The sequence below is a fragment of the Coregonus clupeaformis genome, chromosome 26 (genome assembly GCF_020615455.1).
Source record: "Coregonus clupeaformis isolate EN_2021a chromosome 26, ASM2061545v1, whole genome shotgun sequence".
Taxonomy (NCBI): Eukaryota; Metazoa; Chordata; class Actinopteri; order Salmoniformes; family Salmonidae; genus Coregonus; species Coregonus clupeaformis.
Window position 1 is genome coordinate 41,965,132 of NC_059217.1, and position 20,845 is coordinate 41,985,976.

A 20,845-nucleotide genomic window follows, 5' to 3' on the forward strand; every position below is an offset into this window, starting at 1 on the left:
CTGAGGGTAATATCATTGAACTGGGAGGAGACAGAATGTGTAATTGGTTAGAACTGCTAAGTTTACTCAGAGGAAAAGGAATGGAACCTGTCTAACAATGGCAGTGCTTTGAGCCTCAATCATTCAATCTGCCACAAAAAGTCCAAGCTTCGTAAGTGTTCTGCTATCCCTTACTGGAAACATGTACAGATAAGAGCCATATATAAATGGCTCTGGTAAAGCACTCTCTCCATTGCCACATATGTACATTTTAATACAAACTGCCATTCAAATAAAACAAAGATGTGAAGCAATCAATTAGCAATAAATAAAATACTTAAGACGAAGAAAATTAAGTCAAAAAGGATGTCGACACTCACAAATTAATCCCATCCCACATCTGAAGATACATCCCTCTTCAAGTCCTCCACTCCAGGGAAAAGAAAAAAGTTAATGACGGTCTCAAATAATGTATTTACTTACTGGGCCTTCCTGTGTAGACCAGCTCAACTAGCCAAACAACTGTGGGCTCCAGCCTCCACCAATCTTAACTCAAAACAAAAAGGCACCCAACTCAGACATAACAACAAGCGATAACTGACCCAAATCTGCTTTGGCACAATTGCCTCAACATGGTTTTGACCAGTTTTGTGTGGATACTAATATTTGTGACATGATCATTATTTTAGTTAGAGCCTTGTTCAGTAAAAAATTCTCAGCAAACTTAAAACAAAAAGAAAAACTCTAGTCCAGTTCAAAATCCTGCAAAGCTCTCAGGATATCAGGGGAAGATTGAATGGAGCAGTAGTCAGTCTTTAGACTATCCAACTGTTGAAAACTGACATTAAATAGGCAAGTGAAAAGAATCCATCCTGCATTTGTTTCCTTGATCAATATGAACAACACTGGCAAAACAGAACATTGGGAAGAATCTGAAAAGAGTATGTTCCAAAACCTCAAATGATAACTGCTTGTTTTTGCAAATGCGCCACAAAGACAATTGCTTGTCATATGAATTCATACAGGTGAAAAAATAAAAAATAAAAAAATAAAAAATTCAGCCAACAAATAAAATCATAGATTTCCATGCAGTGGGGAGTACATACAAGAACTTGTCAAAGATACAGCATTCCTGGGTCGTATTCAGTAGGCACAAATCGGAACAAAAATGCCCTAATGGAGTTAAACAGGGAGGCACCAACTGTACTTGTCCAATAAGAAATGCTCATTTTCCGTTACAAACCATTAAAAAAATGTTTTGCTAAGTCTGCCTTAATGAACACGACCCTGCTTCCCAGAACCCTTTCCTTAGAAAGGCCATACATAAACTGTTTGGAAAAGTGAGGCGAGTGAGCGAAAGAAAATAATACAAAAGTAGACCCTCTTGTTAAAATACTATAGCAACCTTAGTTCAGGTGCTACTCTCTCTGGTCAAGTAAGTTTGCTGTGTATGACTGAGGTAGGTTTGTCAGCATCTAAAGACAAAATAAAAATGGGGGTAGTATCAAACCAAAGGTTTTTAGGGATTTTCAAATCGGACTTAAAAAAACAACTCATTTTTAAACACTGTTAGAGCAATTTTTTTGTCTTCATTGTCTGAATAAATTAAACAGAAAGAAAAAGTAGGGGTGTTGTTCAATTCCATCATATTCCAGAAAAATCTAGTCTGTGGCTCGTGTCCCAAATTCTTCATATAAGTTATTTTGAACTCTTACCACTGAAATACGGAGGAGGCTCCATATCTCCCACTTCCTGCGATCACAGAAAGTGGCAAAATTCTGAGACGCAAACACCAAATGCTTGTGGCTTTGAGAGCCTTAAGTTCAAGTCAAATACAAAGTACAAGATGGAGGGGGGAGGAATAGTTTGGGAGGTTACTCTTTTCAATTGTCTTTATGATGGAGGATACAGGATTTGAATGCTGGGAGGGGGAGGGCCACAATTGTTAGGGAGCTGTTTTTTTCCCCAGTGGTGTATTGAGGAAGCCTAACCACTCCAGAGGTTGACAGTATGTGTCTGTGTGAATATATGCCAGAGTAGAGAGGGCGGGCGGGGGATGTAGTAGGGACTAATGATTTCCTGTCCTCCAATCCAGCCCAACCCTCTTTCCCAGTCTGTGGGGTCAGTCCGCCAGTCAGTAGGCAGTGACCAGGTCCTTGTCATAGTCATATCGGCCCCTCTTGGGGGCGGGGCTGTCCTGGCTGTCCTCAGTGTCGTCGCTGTCTCCTCCAGCCCCTCCCCCCCTCCTCCTCCTCCTCCTCCTCCTCCTCAGAGTCCAGAGTCAGATCAACCACCACTCCTCCTCCCGCCCCCCCCGCCGTGGACCCAGCTCCTGACTTCCCCGTTTGGCTGGTGCTGCTGTGGGCCGGGGAGTGGCCATTCGCCTCAGGAACACCTGGGAGGAGGGAGCAGGTTCACACACTATTACAAACCAATAGCATTCTTTACAAAACAGACAGAGATGACCTACGCAGCGTGGCGTCTTAAATTAACTTTAGAAATCAAAACGTTCGTTTGCAACAGCTGTAAAGGCAATATTTGACATGCACTTACATATATCCAGAACAGGGTAGTCAGGCGTGTTGCTCCGTTCCCTCTCCCCGTCCCTCTCCTTCTCATCTCGGATGGGTCTCCATGAACCGTCAGTCAGATATTCAATCTCCTCGATATCCTCATGGGTCTCTTTTAAGATCTCAGATGCCAGCCTGGAACATGAGACAAACAGTCCGTCAGTACATATCATACCAGGACACACAAGCAGGGATCGATCAGATGTGTCCCACAACACTCATTATCAACTCTCAAATCTTAGATAGGAAGTTTGTAGAAATGGTTTGATTAGGTCTACTATTCTACTCTGTTCCACAATAGAACAGGGAGACAACAGCCGTATTGAAAATGGAGCCCAGTGTAGGTAGGCCATTGCAAGTTAACAGGAGTCTACAAATTGCTCCAAAAATGCAAATGTTTGTTTCCAAGGTTGAACAAGCAATGACTCATGCAAAGAGGAAGCGTGGTTCTCAAATTCCTGCAGAGTGAATGGTAGTGGTGCTGCTGGTAAGTGTCAAGCCTCAGCATGCCTTACTTACCCATCGATGGTGAGCAGCTCAAAGGGAGCCTGTTTGTCACACACAGGGCAGGTCCACGTGGGCTTCTTCTCATTCATTTGCAGGAAGAAGATGGCGTCAAAACACTGCAGGTGGGCACAGGTGAGCACCCGACACGGCACGCCTATCCGCATCTTCACCAGCTGAGAGGAGGAGGAAAGGGAGATATGTCATTAGTATTAATCTGTAGACAAATGGTGGGTTGTAGCCTGTTCGTCGTGTTGTGATTTTTCTATGTTTTGGTCAGTAACAACTGAAAGGTTTGTGACTTCCTCTCTAATAAGAAATCAAAGCATGACTGGGTGGATATGGATTAGGGTGTGAGCGCAGATACTCACAGGACAGATGAGGGACACCCGTAGCCCTGTGGTAGCGATCTCGCTCTCTGGATCAAAGCGTAGCTTGTCCTGGACTGGACAGAGCAGAGAGAAACTAGTTCAACATCACACTGCATTATGCGGTGAATGTTACTAAAATGCATGAAGCATGAAAAACAGGGAGAAAGAGAAAAATGTCGAGGCCACTTACTGCGTTCACGACAGCGTTCTGCACTCTCCACTGAGCAGTGTTTGAGTTGGCTGAAGAGCTCTGCTGATGTGAAGACCCTCACTAAATACACTGCCACCGAGTAGCGCTGCACACAGAATGAGAGGAGTGAGCACTGAGCGGAATGAACACTAGAAAGCAGTAGATATCTGCTTTCTAAGCAGTATAACAGCTACAGAAAACAAACCACACCATTTCAAATATTTGTAATGGAAATGAATCAAAACAAGTTTGGAATACAGCAGCGAGGTTTAAAATAACAGAACAAAATGTCAACCAGAGACTGACCTTCCCAAATTTGCCCCATGTGACGGTGACCCGGTTGGTGGCAGTGGAGAGCTGTAACCAGGGTGTGATGTTGACTGGGCGACAGGGCCGACGCGGCTCCACACCTGGCTTATTAGAAGGGTAGTAACCCTGTACAGAACAAATAGACATGTTAAGCCTCTAAGATATAGGCTTAGGCATTTTCTTCTGATTAGTTAGTTGGTTTGTATGCCTGATGGCATCGGATTCCCCATCTTGACTACTCACTGGTACATGACAGTAAGACTGGTTGACTTTGACAGCAATATTGGGAGGGTACTGATCTTCCTGGACACCAATGGAGTCTGTGTAACAGATTCTGTAAAGGATCATAGAAACAGCATAGGAGGTTATCATTGGTTATTTTATATCCTCACATGGTCTCTCCTATCATTGCTACGCAGACGACACACAAATAATTTTCTCCTTTCCCCCTTCTGATAACCAGGTGGCGAATCGCATCTCTGCAATGTCTGGCAGACATATCAGTGTGGATGTCGGATCACCACCTCAAGCTGAACCTCGGCAAGACTGAGCTGCTCTTCCTCCCGGGGAAGGACTGCCCGCTCCATGATCTCGCCATCACGGTTGACAACTCCATTGTGTCCTCCTCCCAGAGTGCAAAGAACCTTGGCGTAACCTGGACAACACCCAGTCGTTCTCTGCTAACATCAAAGCCTGATCCTGTAGGTTCATGCTCTACAACATTCGCAGAGTACGACCCTACCTTACACAGAAAGCAGCACAGGTCCTAATCCAGGCACTTGTCATCTCCAGTCTGGATTACTGCAACTCGCTGTTGGCTGGGCTCCCTGCCTGTGCCATTAAACCCCTACAACTTATCCAGAACGCTGCAGCCCGTCTGCTGTTCAACCTTCCCAAGTTCTCTCATGTCACCCCGCTCCTCCGCACACTCCACTGGCTTCCAGTTGAAGCTCGCATCTACTACAAGACCATGGTGCTTGCCTACGGAGCTGTGAGGGGAACGGCACCTCCTTACCTTCAGGCTCCGATCAGACCCTACACCCAAACGAGGGCATTATGTTCATCCACCTCTGGCCTGCTAGCCCCCCTACCTCTACGGAAGCACAGTTCCCGCTCAGCCCAGTCAAAGCTATTCGCTGCTCTGGCACCCCAATGGTGGAACAAGCTCCCCCACGACGCCAGGACAGCGGAGTCACTGACCACCTTCCGGAGACACTTGAAACCCTACCTCTTTAAGAAATACCTGGAATAGTACAGTGAGTGAAAAAAGTATTTGATCCCCTGCTGATTTTGTACGTTTGCCCACTGACAAAGAAATGATCAGTCTATAATTTTAATGGTAGGTTTATTTGAACAGTGAGAGACAGAACAACAACAACAAAAACCAGAAAAACGCATGACAAAAATGTTATAAATTGATTTGCATTTTAATGAGGGAAATAAGTATTTGACTCCCTCTCAATAAGAAAGATTTCTGGCTCCCAGGTGTATTTTATACAGGTAGTGAGCTGAGATTAGGAGCACACTCTTAAAGGGAGTGCTCCTAATCTCAGCTTGTTACCTGTATAAAAGACACCTGTCCACAGAAGCAATCAATCAATCAGATTCCAAAACTCTCCACCATGGCCAAGACCAAAGAGCTCTCCAAGGATGTCAGGGACAAGATTGTAGACCTACACAAGGCTGGAATGGGCTACAAGACCATCGCCAAGCAGCTTGGTGAGAAGGTGACAACAGTTGGTGCGATTATTCACAAATGGAAGAAACACAAAAGAACTGTCAATCTCCCTCAGCCTGGGGCTCCATGCAAGATCTCACCTCGTGGAGTTGCAATGATCATGAGAACGGTGAGGAATCATCCCAGAACTACATGGGAGGATCTTGTCAATGATCTCAAGGCAGCTGGGACCATAGTCACCAAGAAAACAATTGGTAACACAATACGCCGTGAAGGACTGAAATCCTGCAGCGCCCGCAAGGCCCCCCTGCTCAAGAAAGCACATATACATGCCCGTCTGAAGTTTGCCAATGAACATCTGAATGATTCAGAGGAGAACTGGGTGAAAGTGTTGTGGTCAGATGAAACCAAAATGGAGCTCTTTGGCATCAACTCAATGTGTTTGGAGGAGGAGGAATGCTGCCTATGACCCCAAGAACACCATCCCCACCGTCAAACATGGAGGTGGAAACATTATGCTTTGGGGGTGTTTTTCTGCTAAGGGGACAGGACAACTTCACCGCATCAAAGGGACGATGGACGGGCCATATACCGTCAAATATTGGGTGAGAACCTCCTTCCCTCAGCCAGGGCATTGAAAAGGGGTCATGGATGGGTATTCCAGCATGACAATGACCCAAAACACACGGCCAAGGCAACAAAGGAGTGGCTCAAGAAGAAGCACATTAAGGTCCTGGAGTGGCCTAGCCAGTCTCCAGACCTTAATCCCATAGAAAATCTGTGGAGGGAGCTGAAGGTTCGAGTTGCCAAACGTCAGCCTCAAAACCTTAATGACTTGGAGAAGATCTGCAAAGAGGAGTGGGACAAAATCCCTCCTGAGATGTGTGCAAACCTGGTGGCCAACTACAAGAAACGTCTGACCTCTGATTGCCAACAAGGGTTTTGCCACCATGTACTAAATCATGTTTTGCAGAGGGGTCAAATACTTATTTCCCTCATTAAAATGCAAATCAATTTATAACATTTTTGACATGCGTTTTTCTGGATTTGTTTGTTGTTATTCTGTCTCTCACTGTTCAAATAAACCTACCATTAAAATTATAGACTGATCATTTCTTTGTCAGTGGGCAAATGTACAAAATCAGCAGGGGATCAAATACTTTTTACCCCTCACTGTATAACAGTAATCCTTCTATCATGCTGCAAATGCAGTAGAAATGCTATGATGCACATTTTTGATAGAATAACCATAATATCAAAGTAAAATTGCAGTCACGCTATGCTTTGTTGTGTGGTTCTCCCACGACTTGGAAAAGCATGCACACTGCACAGTTTATTAGGCTACAGATGAAATAAGTTATGAACTTCACAGGGTTGTGAAAGTGCACAGGGATGATCTTGATGCTCCTTTCCGGTAAATATTGAGGGTCTTAGTTTGATGCTAGTGACATGACGATCAATGCTTGGCTGTCAATTGACAAATAAAAATGATCTTGCTCTTCTCCATAACCTCATCATGAAGCCTACCCTCTGCTCTGTATCTGCGATCTGTTGGCTAGAGCGCACACGCTAAGAACAGTGGGCACATTTTCTGTTTGTTGCAGACTTTTTGTGCCAAAACCAACGGCAGTTAAAAATGGGATGGAAACACACTGTCCTTGTTTTTTATTTGGTAAATGAGAAGTTATACGACAAAGTGCTTTTTATGTGCAATACATCATTACGCACAGCTTTTAATTAACAAGAAGACAGTTTGATGGAAATAGACCACTGCTGGTAAAATATGCATATTTTAAACAAATATTCGCATGAAAATCTTTTTACAAATTGATGGAAACCTAGCTACTGATATAGCATAGGCTATAACTGCATACTTGATTGGGCAAATCAACTGTATGTCCCTAACATGTATATATGTATCAACTATATGCAATATGCTAACTACCTATGCAATTATATTAACAGTGGGATTGGGGTGCTGCTGTGTGTAAAACAGTTGAGAACTCTTAACTCACCTAAGGACCACCTGGATTGCCTTCATTCCTGGTCGAAGCTCACTGAAACAACAAGGGAGGGGAAAATGATGGTACCCTCAGTGCTCATTAAAAGTCACAAGCAGTAGAATAGACAGTTAACTTTTAATAAAAGTGTTATACTCACGTTGAGTTTCTGACTTGGTCCGCTTGGCTCTGTGTTAACTCAAATACGCATTGACTGTCCTGCAGTTTCTCACTGTTCTGGGCAACTACAAGGACAGGTGCAGAAAAAAAAGAAGATCAAACACATTGCACAACATCACTATGCTTTGTAATGTCCAAAATGTCCTTAGCATTTTTCATTGTAATGCCATGGCAGGTTTCTGTCATTAAAGTGCATTCGGGAAGGATTCAGACCCCTTGACTTTTTCCACATTTTGTTACGTTACAGCCTTATTCTAAAATTGATAATACATTTGTGTCCTCATCAATCTACACACAATACCCCATAATGACAAAACTAAAACAGGTTTTTAGAAATGTTTGCAAATGTATTCAACATAAAATATAAATACCTTATTGACATAAGTATTCAGACCCTTTGCTACGAGACTCGAAATTGAGCTCAGGTGCATTGTGTTTCCATTGACCATCCTTGAGATGTTTCTACAACTTGATTGGAGTCCACCTGTGGTAAATTCAATTGATTGGACATGATTTGGAAAGGCACACACCTGTCTATACAAGGTCCCACAGTTGACAGTGCATGTCCGAGCAAAAACCAAGCCATGAGGTCGAAGGAATTGTCCGTAAAGCCCCGAGACAGGATTGTGTCGAGGCACAGATCTGGGGAAGGGTACCAAAATATTTCTGCAGCATTGAAGGTCCCCAACAACACAGTGGCCTCCATCATTCTTAAATGGAAGAAATTTGGAACCACCAAGACTCTTCCTAGAGCTGGCCGCCCGGCCAAACTGAGCAATCGGGGGAGAAGGGCCTTGGTCAGGGAGGTGACCAAGAACCAGATGGCCCCTCTGACAGAGCTCCAGAGTTCCTTTGTGGAGATGAGAGAACCTTCCAGAAGGCCAACCATCTCTGCAGCACTCCACCAATCATGCCTTTATGGTAGAGTGGCCAGACGGAAGCCACTACTCAGTAAAAATAACATCACAGCCCGCTTGGAGTTTGCCAAAAGGGACCTAAAGGACTCAGACCATGAGAAACAAGATTCTCTGGTCTGATGAAACCAAGATTGAACTCTTTGGCCTGAATGCCAAGCGTCACGTCTGGAGGAAACCTGGCACCATCCCTACGGTGAAGCATGGTGGTGGCACCATCATGCTGTGGGGATGTTTTTCAGTGGCAGGGAGACTAGTCAGGATCGAGGGAAAGATGAACGGCGCAAAGTACAGATAGATCCTTGATGAAAACCTGCTCCAGAGCGCTCAGGACCTCTGACTGGGGGCAAATGTTCACCTTCCAACAGGACAACGACCCTAAGCACACAGCCAAGACAACGCAGGAGTGGCTTCGGGACAAGTCTCTGAATGTCCTTGAGTGGCCATGCCAGAGCCCGGACTTGAACCCGATCTAACATCTCTGGACAGACCTGAAAATAGCTGTGCAGCGATGCTCCCCATCCAACCTGACAGAGCTTGAGAGGATCTGCAGAGAAGAATGGGTGAAACTCTCCAAATACAGGTGTGCCAAGCTTGTAGCTTCATACCCAAGTAGACTCGAGGCTGTAATCGATGCCTACGGTGCTTCAACAAAGTACTGAGTAAAGGGTCTGAATACTTATGTAAATGTAATATTTCTGGGGTTTTGTATTTAATAAATTTCTAAAAAACATTTTTTGTTTTGTCATTATGGGGTATTGTGTGTAGATTGAGGATTATTATTATTTGTAATCAATTTTAGAATAAGGCTGTAATGTAACAAAATGTGGAAAAAGTCAAGGGGTCTGAATACTTTCCGCATGCACTGTATGTGTAGTGCCAGGGCCCGGTTGCCAGGGTTTTTCCTGACCATAAGACCTGACCAGGAAGTATTCTGCTGAGCTTTAGTTATAGGTCGATCAGTAAAAACGTTTGGGCCTCTATACAAGGACATGACTAGCCTGAAATCTCTACATCTCACTGAAGAGAAATCACTCACTCAGCTCCGTTGGCGGCAACAGTGTCTCCAGAGTTTGGTAGAAGGGCAGTGACACCAGCTTGACCTCAGCTGCAGGTGTGGAGGACAGCTTGGGGATGCCGTTGAGGTAGTCTGCGCCCTGTGTGCCCGTGGGCGAGGAGCTGAGGGAGGAGTAGGCCACCGGGACCACCTCCGGGCGCCGGGCAGCCAGCCAACCCGAAGCCTTGGGGAAGCGTGACTCATAGAGCTGCCGCACATTCTTCAGTAGCTCTGGGCTGCACTCTGTTTGCACCAGCCTCAGCGCCCGTCCCACCAGGTCCTGCTTCAGACCACTTTTACTGCGGCCCATGGAGGCCAGCAGCGTCTGCAGGTCAGACACCCGAAAATTCTTTACCATGTTCTGGAGGGAAGACAAAGGAGAGAGAGATAGGAAGAAGAGGGGAGGTTTTGAATGACCATCTTTGGATTCCTTGAGCTAGGCAAGTCCCAATAAGAAAGGTAGCCTATACTACACAAAGAGATGTGCACAGGTGTCTAAAAAAGTTGTTTAAAGTGTACACTCAGATTATTTATTTTTTAACTCGGTTGAAATATTCGCGTTAGTATTTGCTTGGAGCAATATTTCCCCTCCATACCCTCCAGAATTCAGTAACATGACCCCTTTCTGTTCCTAACGCCATGCATATAATATATTTCCTGCAAGCAAAACCTAGACTGGTCCCTTCTTTAACTACTGTAGGATACAACACCGGTGTAGTCGAATACCCAGCAATGCATGTAGCTAGCTATTTAGTTAGGAAATGTATCTTACAAGCTAGCTAGGTAGCTACATCAGTCAATCTCATCAATTGAGTTAATTTCTACAGCTCGTGTGTTAGGCTTACAGTGACATGCTGGCTGTTTTGTTAAGACAGTACGCATGTATAGGGGGACAGAGACATTGAGCAATTGCCTTGTCTGACAACAGAGGCTAGGCTATTGGTTACATAGCTAGCTAGCTAAGCTAACTCCACTTGTTCTGTTGTCACCCCCCAATACTGAAAATAAATCCATGTCAAATGGACAGTGGATGGACTGAATGCTTAATGCAATATCTTGCTTAAACATTGAATGATACAATTAAACGCCGACTCCCTGCTGGCGAATGTTTTTATGGTCTCATCATTAATTTGCCATGTCCCTGCTGTTAGCTAGACGCACTTAGCAGCGCAGGGAAACCAGTTTCAATGTACCAATTAATCAACCATCACTAGGTAGCGAAGTTAAATCATTTTAGACAGTATTCATGAGACACCCTTACAGTTTCCTAGCCTAGCAGCCCATCTCCAACACTACAGCAGCCCCTTTTCTATCAACCCTGGCGAGCGGAGCTCTGCTTACCATTGCTTCCACCAGTTCGGCCGCCATCTTCGTAAAGCAGCCCCGCGAGAGCCAGAACCGAAAGATAGTCCTTCGCCAATGAGAGCAGAGGGGTCGCTGGTCGACGATTCTCTGCTTCCAATCACAGCGCAACTACATTACGAGTTTCAAGGAGTGCGTTGAAAGTAGGCGTGCCAGCATTATTTTAAAGTGACAGTACAACTTTTTTTTAAACACTCAAAGACAGGCCTCACCTCTATGTTAGGCCTCAATTATAAGAAAACATAACCAGCCTCCAAATAGCTGAACGTTGGGGGTTGCTGAGTTTTATACTATCGAGTCAAAGAGAATATGCATTGTGGAAATAATTCAAATTCAACACAAGAGGAAAGCATGACCTGTTAAATGGGGAGAGGCACATGGCCAAATCAACTCCTGTCTGAGTGAAAAACTCCACTTCGGGATTTGCAATGAACTATTAGCTATCAACTATAAATGCTTTGTCTATTTTTAACACAAAATCTAAATAATCACAGGGAGCCAAGTGAAAATGCAGTACACAGATGTTGCGTACTGAAGTCACGTTCTGATGAGAGGTTATACTTGATTATCAATTTGAAAATGCAGTGCATTGAATAAGAGCAGTCACTGCATCGCAGTACTAGCTGTGCCACTAGAGATCCTGGTTCGAATCCAGGCTCTGTCGTAGCCGGCCGCGACCGGGAGACCCATGGGGCGGCGCACAATTGGCCCAGCGTCGTCCAGGGTAGGGGAGGGAATGGCCGGCAGGGATGTAGCTCAGTTGGTGGAGCATGGCGTTTGCAACACCAGGGTTGTGGGTTCGATTCCCATGGGGGGCCAGTATGAAAAAAAGAATGTATGCACTCTAACTGTAAGTCGCTCTGGATAAGAGCGTCTGCTAAATGACTAAAATGTAAATGTAATGCCTTAAATAAATCCCGATTTCACACTCTGCCCTGAATCCATTTCTCGATTTCCAAACTTCTTGATTTGCGCTGAATAACAGAAATGGTTAAAAATTGATTCATAAAATCTAATTAAAAGATGATATACACTGTCATATATCATCTTTGCATGATTTTACTTTCACCTCAAATTTGCCATAACTTAAGTAAACAATTGGAACAATAAATAGTAGCCTAACTCTGCTCTATGTAGGCCTACTTTCATATCATCCCTGTGTTTTATTTTTTGCTGTTTGCACAAGTGCTTGCTTGACTGTGGCAGGAGCTCACCGGAACTGAGTACCGGCACCGCAATTGTTCTACTGCTTAAGTTACTGCACCTCTTACAGAATATTAGTGCAAAAGTATTGCAGAGTTCCTGCACCTAAATATAAACAGCACAGGTGTGCTGACACTGTTTCTCTGGACTGATGGCTTCTACGTTGTGACTAGATGAAGAATTAACGTAGCAGGTTAGGATAATTAAAGTAGCAGGTTAGGTGAGTTAATGTAGCAGGTTAGGAGAATTAAAGTACCAGGTTAGGAGAATTAACGTACCAGGTTAGGGAAATTAGGTTAAGGTTGGGAAAAGGGTTATGGTAAGGCTTAGCTAAAATGCAGTAGGCCTACTCCATCAAGCCACAACCATAGAAGCCATCAGTTCTGCGAAACCATCAGTGTGTCAACTCACTCGCACAGAAAATGAGTACTGACACCTATTTCAGTCAATTGAAATAGGTTCCCCATTAGCTGTTGCGAAAGCAGCAGCTACTCTTCCTGGGGTCCACACAAAACATGAAACATGACATAATACAGAACATTCATAGACAAGAACAGCTCAAGGACAGAACTACATCTGGTTTGCACACACAAATTCAAGCACAAATTATATTCACGGAACGGTGTCTTGCAATGCCTCCAGTTCTTTAAAATATATCCTCCATATTATAATCAAACAGTGTGGGGTTTGGTTGATAGGCTACAACATGATGTTGGTATTATAATATTTTATATTACGGAATCATTTATATTTAAAGCTGGACTCCTTAGTTGCTACATCAATTTATGGATTTATACATTAATTATACATGGTTCTTGAAGAATATAACTTAAAAATGCCTCATGAGCTTAGTTAAACTGTCATACTCCATCTGAACCCTACAAGCTTGTTTTACTCCAATCTTTGTAAACAATGTAATTGTAAACAACCACTGTATAGCACGTGTCAAACTCATTCCATGGAGGGCCGAATGTCTGTGGGGTTTCGCTCCTCCCTTGTACTTGACTGATGAATGATGGTCACTAATTAAAGAACTCCCCTCACCTGGTTGTCTAGGTCTTAATTGAAAGAAAAAACTAAAACCTGCAGACACTAGGCCCTCCATGGAATGAGTTTGACACCCCTGCTGTATAGCCTCAAAATGTTCATATCATGGATGGTCAGTGCTTGCATCCATAGCTCTGTCTTTACATTTGTGAGTGGTTACATTTCTCCAGGTCAATCCCTCAGCTTTTTACCAAAACATAGGTGGATGTAACCGCTTTGTTATTCTTTACATTAAGGATTCTAGCTTGAATTAATGATACATTTTACCACATGGCTCATTCATTCTATTTGGATGGTACTGTACAGGCAGGTTGTAGTAGTAGTTCCACAACTCAGACAGACGAGGGTGATATAGTCCACTGGTGGTTCTTCATTCCTCTCATTCTTGGCCAGTGTGAGATAATTTGTTCTAAAACAGTACTACAACTTAGCTTTGTATTACTGACACTAGGGACATTTCTGGAAAGTAGCACTTTGAGTGTGCTCTCTAACCAAATGAAATGAAATATAATTGAGTATAATACATTTTATAGCAAGATGATGTACAGAACAAAATGCAGTAGCATCATTTCTATACAGAGAACAGGGCTAGGCCTATTGTAGTTTAACACTAGAATAGCACAAGTGCAACACTTGTCGGTGTTATAATAGTTACAAATAGTCAGCAGCATTAAAGCTTTTTACATAGAACAATTAAACATTTCATATTCAGTTTGGAACCTCGCAACCGTGACAAGACCTATGCGAGGAATAGTAGAATAATCGTAAAATAATCAAGTTGAGATAGTTCTGCTCTTGATTCGGCACTCAACATCTGCAACCAAATTATTGAATTTAGATTAAGTAAATCAACTCAAGCAAGGTGGTTCTACTCAGTATAGTTTTAATTAGTATGTCTAGCCTCTTGGCTATTGTCATTGTGCTTCACTGCAAGTTCGAACAGGAAAAAAGTAGTTTGATTTTAGCATATAATTTATGATAAATGATTTATTGTTTTCTAACAGAATGGCTTACAGTAAGCCCAACTCTGATAATGCGCACTATGCAGCGCATCCTCTGTCCGAAAACCATTTAAGTAGGGATAACGCTGTTTAAATGCCTTTTGGTGCTGCTGAAGCACCCAACTGAACACCATGTCCTACTAAATCAGAGTGTTTAATCTCCCGTAATTACAAAGATTTGCTGTGGTTAATCAAATTAATCTGCCTCGATTAGACCCCCTACCTGCGCTTCTCCTGTCTCTATTGCCTCTCACTGTGAAGGATAAATTCACAGACATTTAAATAGTGGTACCCTCACAACTGTGATCCATTCTGATCTAGTGTCCACAAGATACAGTTGAGTAACACTGCATAGATTTAAAAAAATACCGTTTTTTTCTCTATCAGATCTATTTGGTCTAACAAATTAGATTGTTCTAAACCTATTCAAGCTTTGGCATCACATTGAGTTTGAGTCACCAAACAATTAGAGTAAGTTGGGACGATCCCTTTTAATTGTCCTAACTTGATCTTGTGACCAGAGAGACTTCAGTCATTAACTTACTTACCCAAAGGACATTGAAGAGAGGCATCCTACCTGATGGAGAGCACAGCAGTGTCCTAGACACAAAAAGAAACAAAAACACCTGTGAAAGAAGCTGACAATTGCCTATTGTGGTGGGCATAGGTAATCTACATAGCAAGTATTAGTAACTGCCTTAAAAGTGTAAGAAGGACCATGGAGGACAGAAGCAGCTGCAACAGAGGCCGGGAGCGCTTGGGAATATGCTTCACCATAGACTACCTGCTGTACAACAAGGACAGTAAGTGCATGAGAGAAGAGCAAACTAATCCCCCAGTGGAGCAGACCCCTCATAGCCCACTGGAGGGGCAGAGTCCTGACATCCTCTCAGAGAGGGAACGTATCAAACTTGGGAGCCCTGAGAAGGGGCCAGAAGGAGAAGAGGGGTCAGAGGAGGAGAATGAAGAGGAGGAGGAGATCAAAGGGGGAAAAGACCAAGAGGCAACCACTACAGACAGCCCACAGGACAAGCCTTCCCAGTCCTACATCTCCCTTATCTCCATGGCCATACTTGCTTCAGAGGAGAAGAAGCTCTTGCTGTGTGACATCTACCAGTGGATCATGGATAACTACCCCTACTTCAAGAGCAAGGTATGTCCAAGTGATTCATTTCAGGGTTCATTTCAAGTTGAGAATTTGTCTGAATTAGGGTTGGGGTCAGTTTCATTTCAATTCAGGAGATACAGTACATTCCAATTCCAATTCAATAATTGAAAAGAGTGCAATTTATTTTGAAAGCAGATTTTTTCTATTCTTGAAATGCAATTTCAACTCACTTCATATATGGACTGAATTTAATTGAAATTGACAACTCCCTGTATAGTCAATAGCCAATTACTGATATTCCTATCAATTTAACTGAATAACAGTAGACAAGATACTCATGAGAAAAACCTTTGCAAAGCTCTTTGATCAAGCAATGACTAGTGTGTGGAAAGTTTCCAAAACTTAAAGTACTATTTGGGACATTACACACATCCTCTACTGTAGTCAAAAGGCAGCATCTGAAAATAAAGAGCTTGAAAAAAGTATATCTATAATTTTAAATGTTCACTATATTCCTATTGTGAACTGTTGAAACAGGGTGGTCTGATTCAGTAATAAGTATAATTGCTGCATGCAGGACCCTGGCTCGGCTGGTCCTGTTGTTGCATGGAAGGTCTAAGTAATCTCAAGGCTATAGGTAAACCTGTTGATAGCCGCAACTGGCTAAAAACTAAAACTAGGTCTTTAACAGGTGTAACAACAGGTTTACCTCATAGGATTGGGGGAGTTTGACAAGGTGAATGTGGTGGTTTCGTCTGGCAGCCAACTCAAACAAACTTGACCAAAGGTCACCGTGGACCCTTCACATGAACTTGGCACCAATTAAATGAAAGCAAGGGCAAATTGCCATATTCTCAGTACAGTGTATCAATGCATATACTGGGGATTCAGCCGTGAGGTAAAACGATTATTGGTTTCTAATAAATGAGGACAAGGATGATATGTTGAACAGTTTCTGTTCCAGGGCCACATACAACACTTAATTCATTACTCACCTTTATACTTCATGTCTCATATGTCAACTTTATTGTTGTTCTACAGGATAAGAACTGGAGGAACAGCGTCAGACACAACCTGTCCCTGAATGAGTGCTTTGTGAAGGCTGGTCGGAGTGACAATGGTAAAGGCCATTTCTGGGCCATCCACCCCGCTAACTTCCAGGACTTCTCCAATGGGGACTACCATCGGCGCCGGGCTCGCCGCAGGATCCGCAGGGTGACAGGACAGCTCCCCTACACCCTGCACACACCCTATTACCCCCTCCATAGGCCCAGGGGGGTGTCGTGCTGGTGCTGTCCCCCAGCCCACCCTCTCTCCGCGGCCCACCCTCTGTCCTACCTCTCAGCCAGGATGTATTGGAGCTGGCCCAGCCTGCAGGCCAGACGACACCCAACCACGCTCCGGTTCAATAGAACCACATAGAATTGGATGCGTGTTGGATGTTGGCCTGTTCTTTGTATGACAGATGGCTGAGAGAGATGTATTGAGTATGATTGTGAAATCTGTGGCTGGCTGGCACAAATAAGAGTACCAAAGCACCAAAGTACGATATTGCACTATTTATTGTTTGAAACGTAATACACCAGATTTGTACTGTAATATTATACATGTATATTGCATTTGATTAATTCTGTATATGAAGAAAATTAATTGTAAATATATTGATGAACGTATTGCAATATTTTATATATCTGCACAATTTCAAATAAATAAACAAAAAACTCACCCAGCAATGTGTCACTGATTTCTGTCAGACGAGAAAAGGCTTACACTGAATTATAACTTTTTAAATTAATAAATAAAGCACTATATAGTAACAAATCTGTACAGAATAATGTACCATACAGATGACTGTTCTGAGAAGACATTTGGTACACTGGGTAGTACAGTTCATCAATTGTGCATGTGCATGTGTGTGTGTGTGTGCGTGCATGTGTGCGTGAGTGTGAATACCTTTGTGTGTCTCTGTGTCTTTTTGTGTGCCTGTGTGTTCATGTGTGTGGTTGTATGTGGTTGTGTGTTCCTAATTGTGTCCGTGTGTGGTTGTGTGTGGTTGTGTGTCGATACAGGGTGTTAAAAGTGAGCCCATGCTAATTAGTCAGAGCTGCCAGGATTCCAAATCTTGTGCTGTAAGAGAGACTAAAGCAGGCTTCCCAAAGCCGACTCCGGGGATAAGCACCTGGATAATCCTAGAGATCCTAAGGAGTTTCGAAAAAAATAATCTGTAATCTGTAACCGCTCCTGTGGTGAGGAGACACTGCGGGTGGTGAGGGAAGGGGGAGGGAGGTGAGGGAAGGAGGGAGGGATGGAGATGAGAGGGGGGAGGGGGAGTGGATGTCATGAAGAGGGGGAGGTGCAGGTAGAAGAGTGAGCATGTAGAGGGGGAGGTGCAGGTGGAGGAGTGTGCGTGGAGAGGCCAAGAGGACAAGGCCATTGTGAAAGTCATCACAGGCAACAACAAGTAGAAGGTATACAGGTCCAATCAAACCCAACAGTCAATCAAACTCAACTGGAAATGTGAAAGAAATATGATACAGTATACAATAATAATGATAACAGGTCTGAAAATGGCTAGGGAACTGGCACCATATTTCTTTCCCAAAGGGCAAAACATGTTAAAATATGCAGCAGCATGGTCAGAAAAGAATATCTGGTGAATACAACAAGATTAAAAATAAAAGTCAATCATCAGCTGTCAGTTATTCCATTAATAGGAAATTCCTATGTGATTTCCAAAGGTTGACATTTAAATTCACAGTACTTGAGTTGTTTTTTTGAGTGGATTATGCAGCTTGTTTATTGCAAGTCATATGAGTTTTTTTGTCTACCAATTACTGAACATTCGGATAAAGCAATACATCTGACATGTAGATTAGATTACATTATAAAAAGAAAATATAATTAATCTATTTATGGGAAAAGGCAAAAATACAAGAGACAATCATTTCAAAACCCAATTTCCCTCTATGTTTATTAGAGCGATAACAAATCCATCTAATTAATTTTTGTTTACCAAATCTCTCGATTCATTGCGGACAAGCTAATTAGACCACTAATTTGTTTAATTCCCATGAATTGCACTCTGCATTAAATCCTCATCAATTTGCAAGCTTTAGGGCTTTAATTCTGTTGCATATGTTTGCCGCATGCTGGCAGGAAACAAGGCATTGAACAGGTTGCATCCACCACACACACACGCATGCATACACACACACACAAACACACACACACACACACACACACACACACACACACACACACACACACACACACACACACACACACACACACACACACACACACACACACACACACACTGTTACCTATTTGGTGGTTGTGATGAGGACCACAGTGTCAAGGTGTAAGGTTGTAGTTTACAGTAAAATGAACAATGGGAGAACTATCAGACTATGTAGATCCCTGTGAATGACTTTAACATGACACAAGACACAAGTTGTCAAGTTGTTACACTTTTAGTGATGATTAATCCAAAATAGCATAATTGAAGGTTAAAATAAATGTTGGGAATACTCAAGCAATGTGCTATATTCTTTCGGCCTCTGACATTGTAGACGTGCCATGCATTTTAGGAATATGTGAATTGTCCATCGTCAAGACACCTGACATCTCAATTTACCAAATAACCTCTCCATTCAAAGAATGGTGGTCAGAAGTTAAAAGTGTTTAAGATGACTGACGCTGTCAGTGTGTGGTACACTTTAGCCCCAGCTTGTAAGGCCATTGCAGAGAGAGGCATGTCAGGTTGTGTGCTTTATCTTCTTAATCTAATAGGATAGGCGGAAGGGTGCAGGGGGCCTGAGATTACTGTCCACAACTTGTGCCTGATTAACAGATCTGAGAGTGAGGTAAGAAGATGAGTCCTGCTGTGATGATGATGAAAACTTATGGCCATGTTTTAGTACATTAGTACATTACAGCATTCCAAAGCTAGTTTCATAGCTCTGTTGTAGTATCTCTTAGATTGACTATGGCTCAACACAAGACACAATATTGACAAATGTTGACTAAACATTGGCTGATGTCTGATTCCACAGAGCATCTGTAGAAAATGACATAAAGCTGGGGGTTTTATGTGACTGACATTTGATAAGACAGGAAGCACAACAGCACCACCAAAACTAGAACTATAAACATTATTATTTCAATAAACATGCCAAATGTGTTCGATTATTTGAATTAGTCAATCCTTACATGACCCAAATTTAGCCAAGGTTTAACTTGGTTTAATGACCTAGGTTATAACAACTAGGTTAACTAAATTCTTAACAGAATACGTCTGTGTACTTTTTGTTATTTTGATTTCCCAGTCAAAACGGAGTGTGGAAAATTTGTTTCTGAAATCGACTTGTTTTCTCATTTATTGTGTCAAAATTGGACATGGAATAACAGAAAACAAACAACAACAAAATGTATTCATTTTTTTTTTATACCTGGAAGTACACGCCCCCTCATAGAATATTCACAGGGTTTCACCAGAAAGAAAGGATTAGACTGTGTGAGTGTGACTGGAAGATAAAAATACTCATGTTAGATAAGATGACTCAACAACAATTGAACAAAGTTGGCTTGCACTAGCTAGCACTAGCTGGCTACAGAATAGCTAGCAGGCTGGCAAGCTAGCGCTACTTGGTTACTGGCTATAGTCATGCTAGCTAGTAGTAGCTAATGGAAGTAAGTTAGTCCCTCAACCTGCTACAAGATTAACTGCCCGGCCAGAGCTACCTGCTGCAGAAAGGTCAGATTTCTCCATTACTTTCTGTAGCTAACTTAGCTCTATCTTCTGTTGGCTAATGGTGTTTATTGACTAAGTAATAATGAACTGCAGTTACTGTAAATAGTTACCATTCTGGGGGGGGGGGTCTGTTTGTGTCTGTGTGAGAGTTCTTAATGTCCCCGTAGGAGAAAAGCACAGTATGGCATCTCAGCTGATCATCATGAACTTCATCTAGTTACGTCAGCTAATACAGTAAGTTAAAATAAGCCTTTTTATTGGTATGGGTATACTTCACCAACATCCTTTCCTGCTCACTGAAAGGCAGACATAGGCTATACTCTTCAGTAGCAAACACAACTATTGTTGTGACAACTGGCCTACTTCTCTGAATGTACACTGTGTACAAAACATTAAGGACACCTACTCTTTCCATGACATAGACTGACCAGGTGAATCCAAAGCTATGATCCCTTGTTGATGTCACTTGTTAAATCCACTTCAATCAGTGTTGATGAAGGGGAGGAGACAGGTTAAAGAAGGATTTTTAAGCCTTGAGACAATTGAGACTTGGATTGTGTATGTGTGCCATTCAGAGGGTGAATGGGCAAGACAAAATATTTAAGTGCCTTTAAACAGG

General features: G+C 42.8%; 2 protein-coding genes across 2 annotated transcripts; one reads left to right on the forward strand and one right to left on the reverse strand.

The window, feature by feature from the left end:
• Positions 1–43: 43 nt before the first annotated feature.
• On the reverse strand, positions 44–11,170 carry LOC121540360 (E3 SUMO-protein ligase PIAS4-A-like). The gene is made up of 11 exons (XM_041849178.2): positions 11,094–11,170; positions 9,735–10,113; positions 7,762–7,846; positions 7,617–7,658; positions 4,167–4,257; positions 3,921–4,049; positions 3,615–3,720; positions 3,425–3,498; positions 3,069–3,229; positions 2,533–2,684; positions 44–2,374 (listed from the first exon to the last, which is right to left on the reverse strand). Exons 1-11 carry the CDS (start codon positions 11,118–11,120, stop codon positions 2,187–2,189), a joined length of 1,434 nt encoding a protein of 477 aa, XP_041705112.2. The 5' UTR covers positions 11,121–11,170; the 3' UTR covers positions 44–2,186.
• A 3,525-nt stretch (positions 11,171–14,695) lies between these two features.
• Positions 14,696–17,163, forward strand: LOC121539914 (forkhead box protein D4-like). Its single transcript, XM_041848560.1, has 2 exons — positions 14,696–15,518; positions 16,515–17,163. The coding sequence occupies exons 1-2, from the start codon at positions 15,084–15,086 to the stop codon at positions 16,893–16,895; spliced, it is 816 nt and encodes a 271-aa protein (XP_041704494.1). The 5' UTR covers positions 14,696–15,083; the 3' UTR covers positions 16,896–17,163.
• The last annotated feature ends 3,682 nt before the right edge of the window (positions 17,164–20,845 follow it).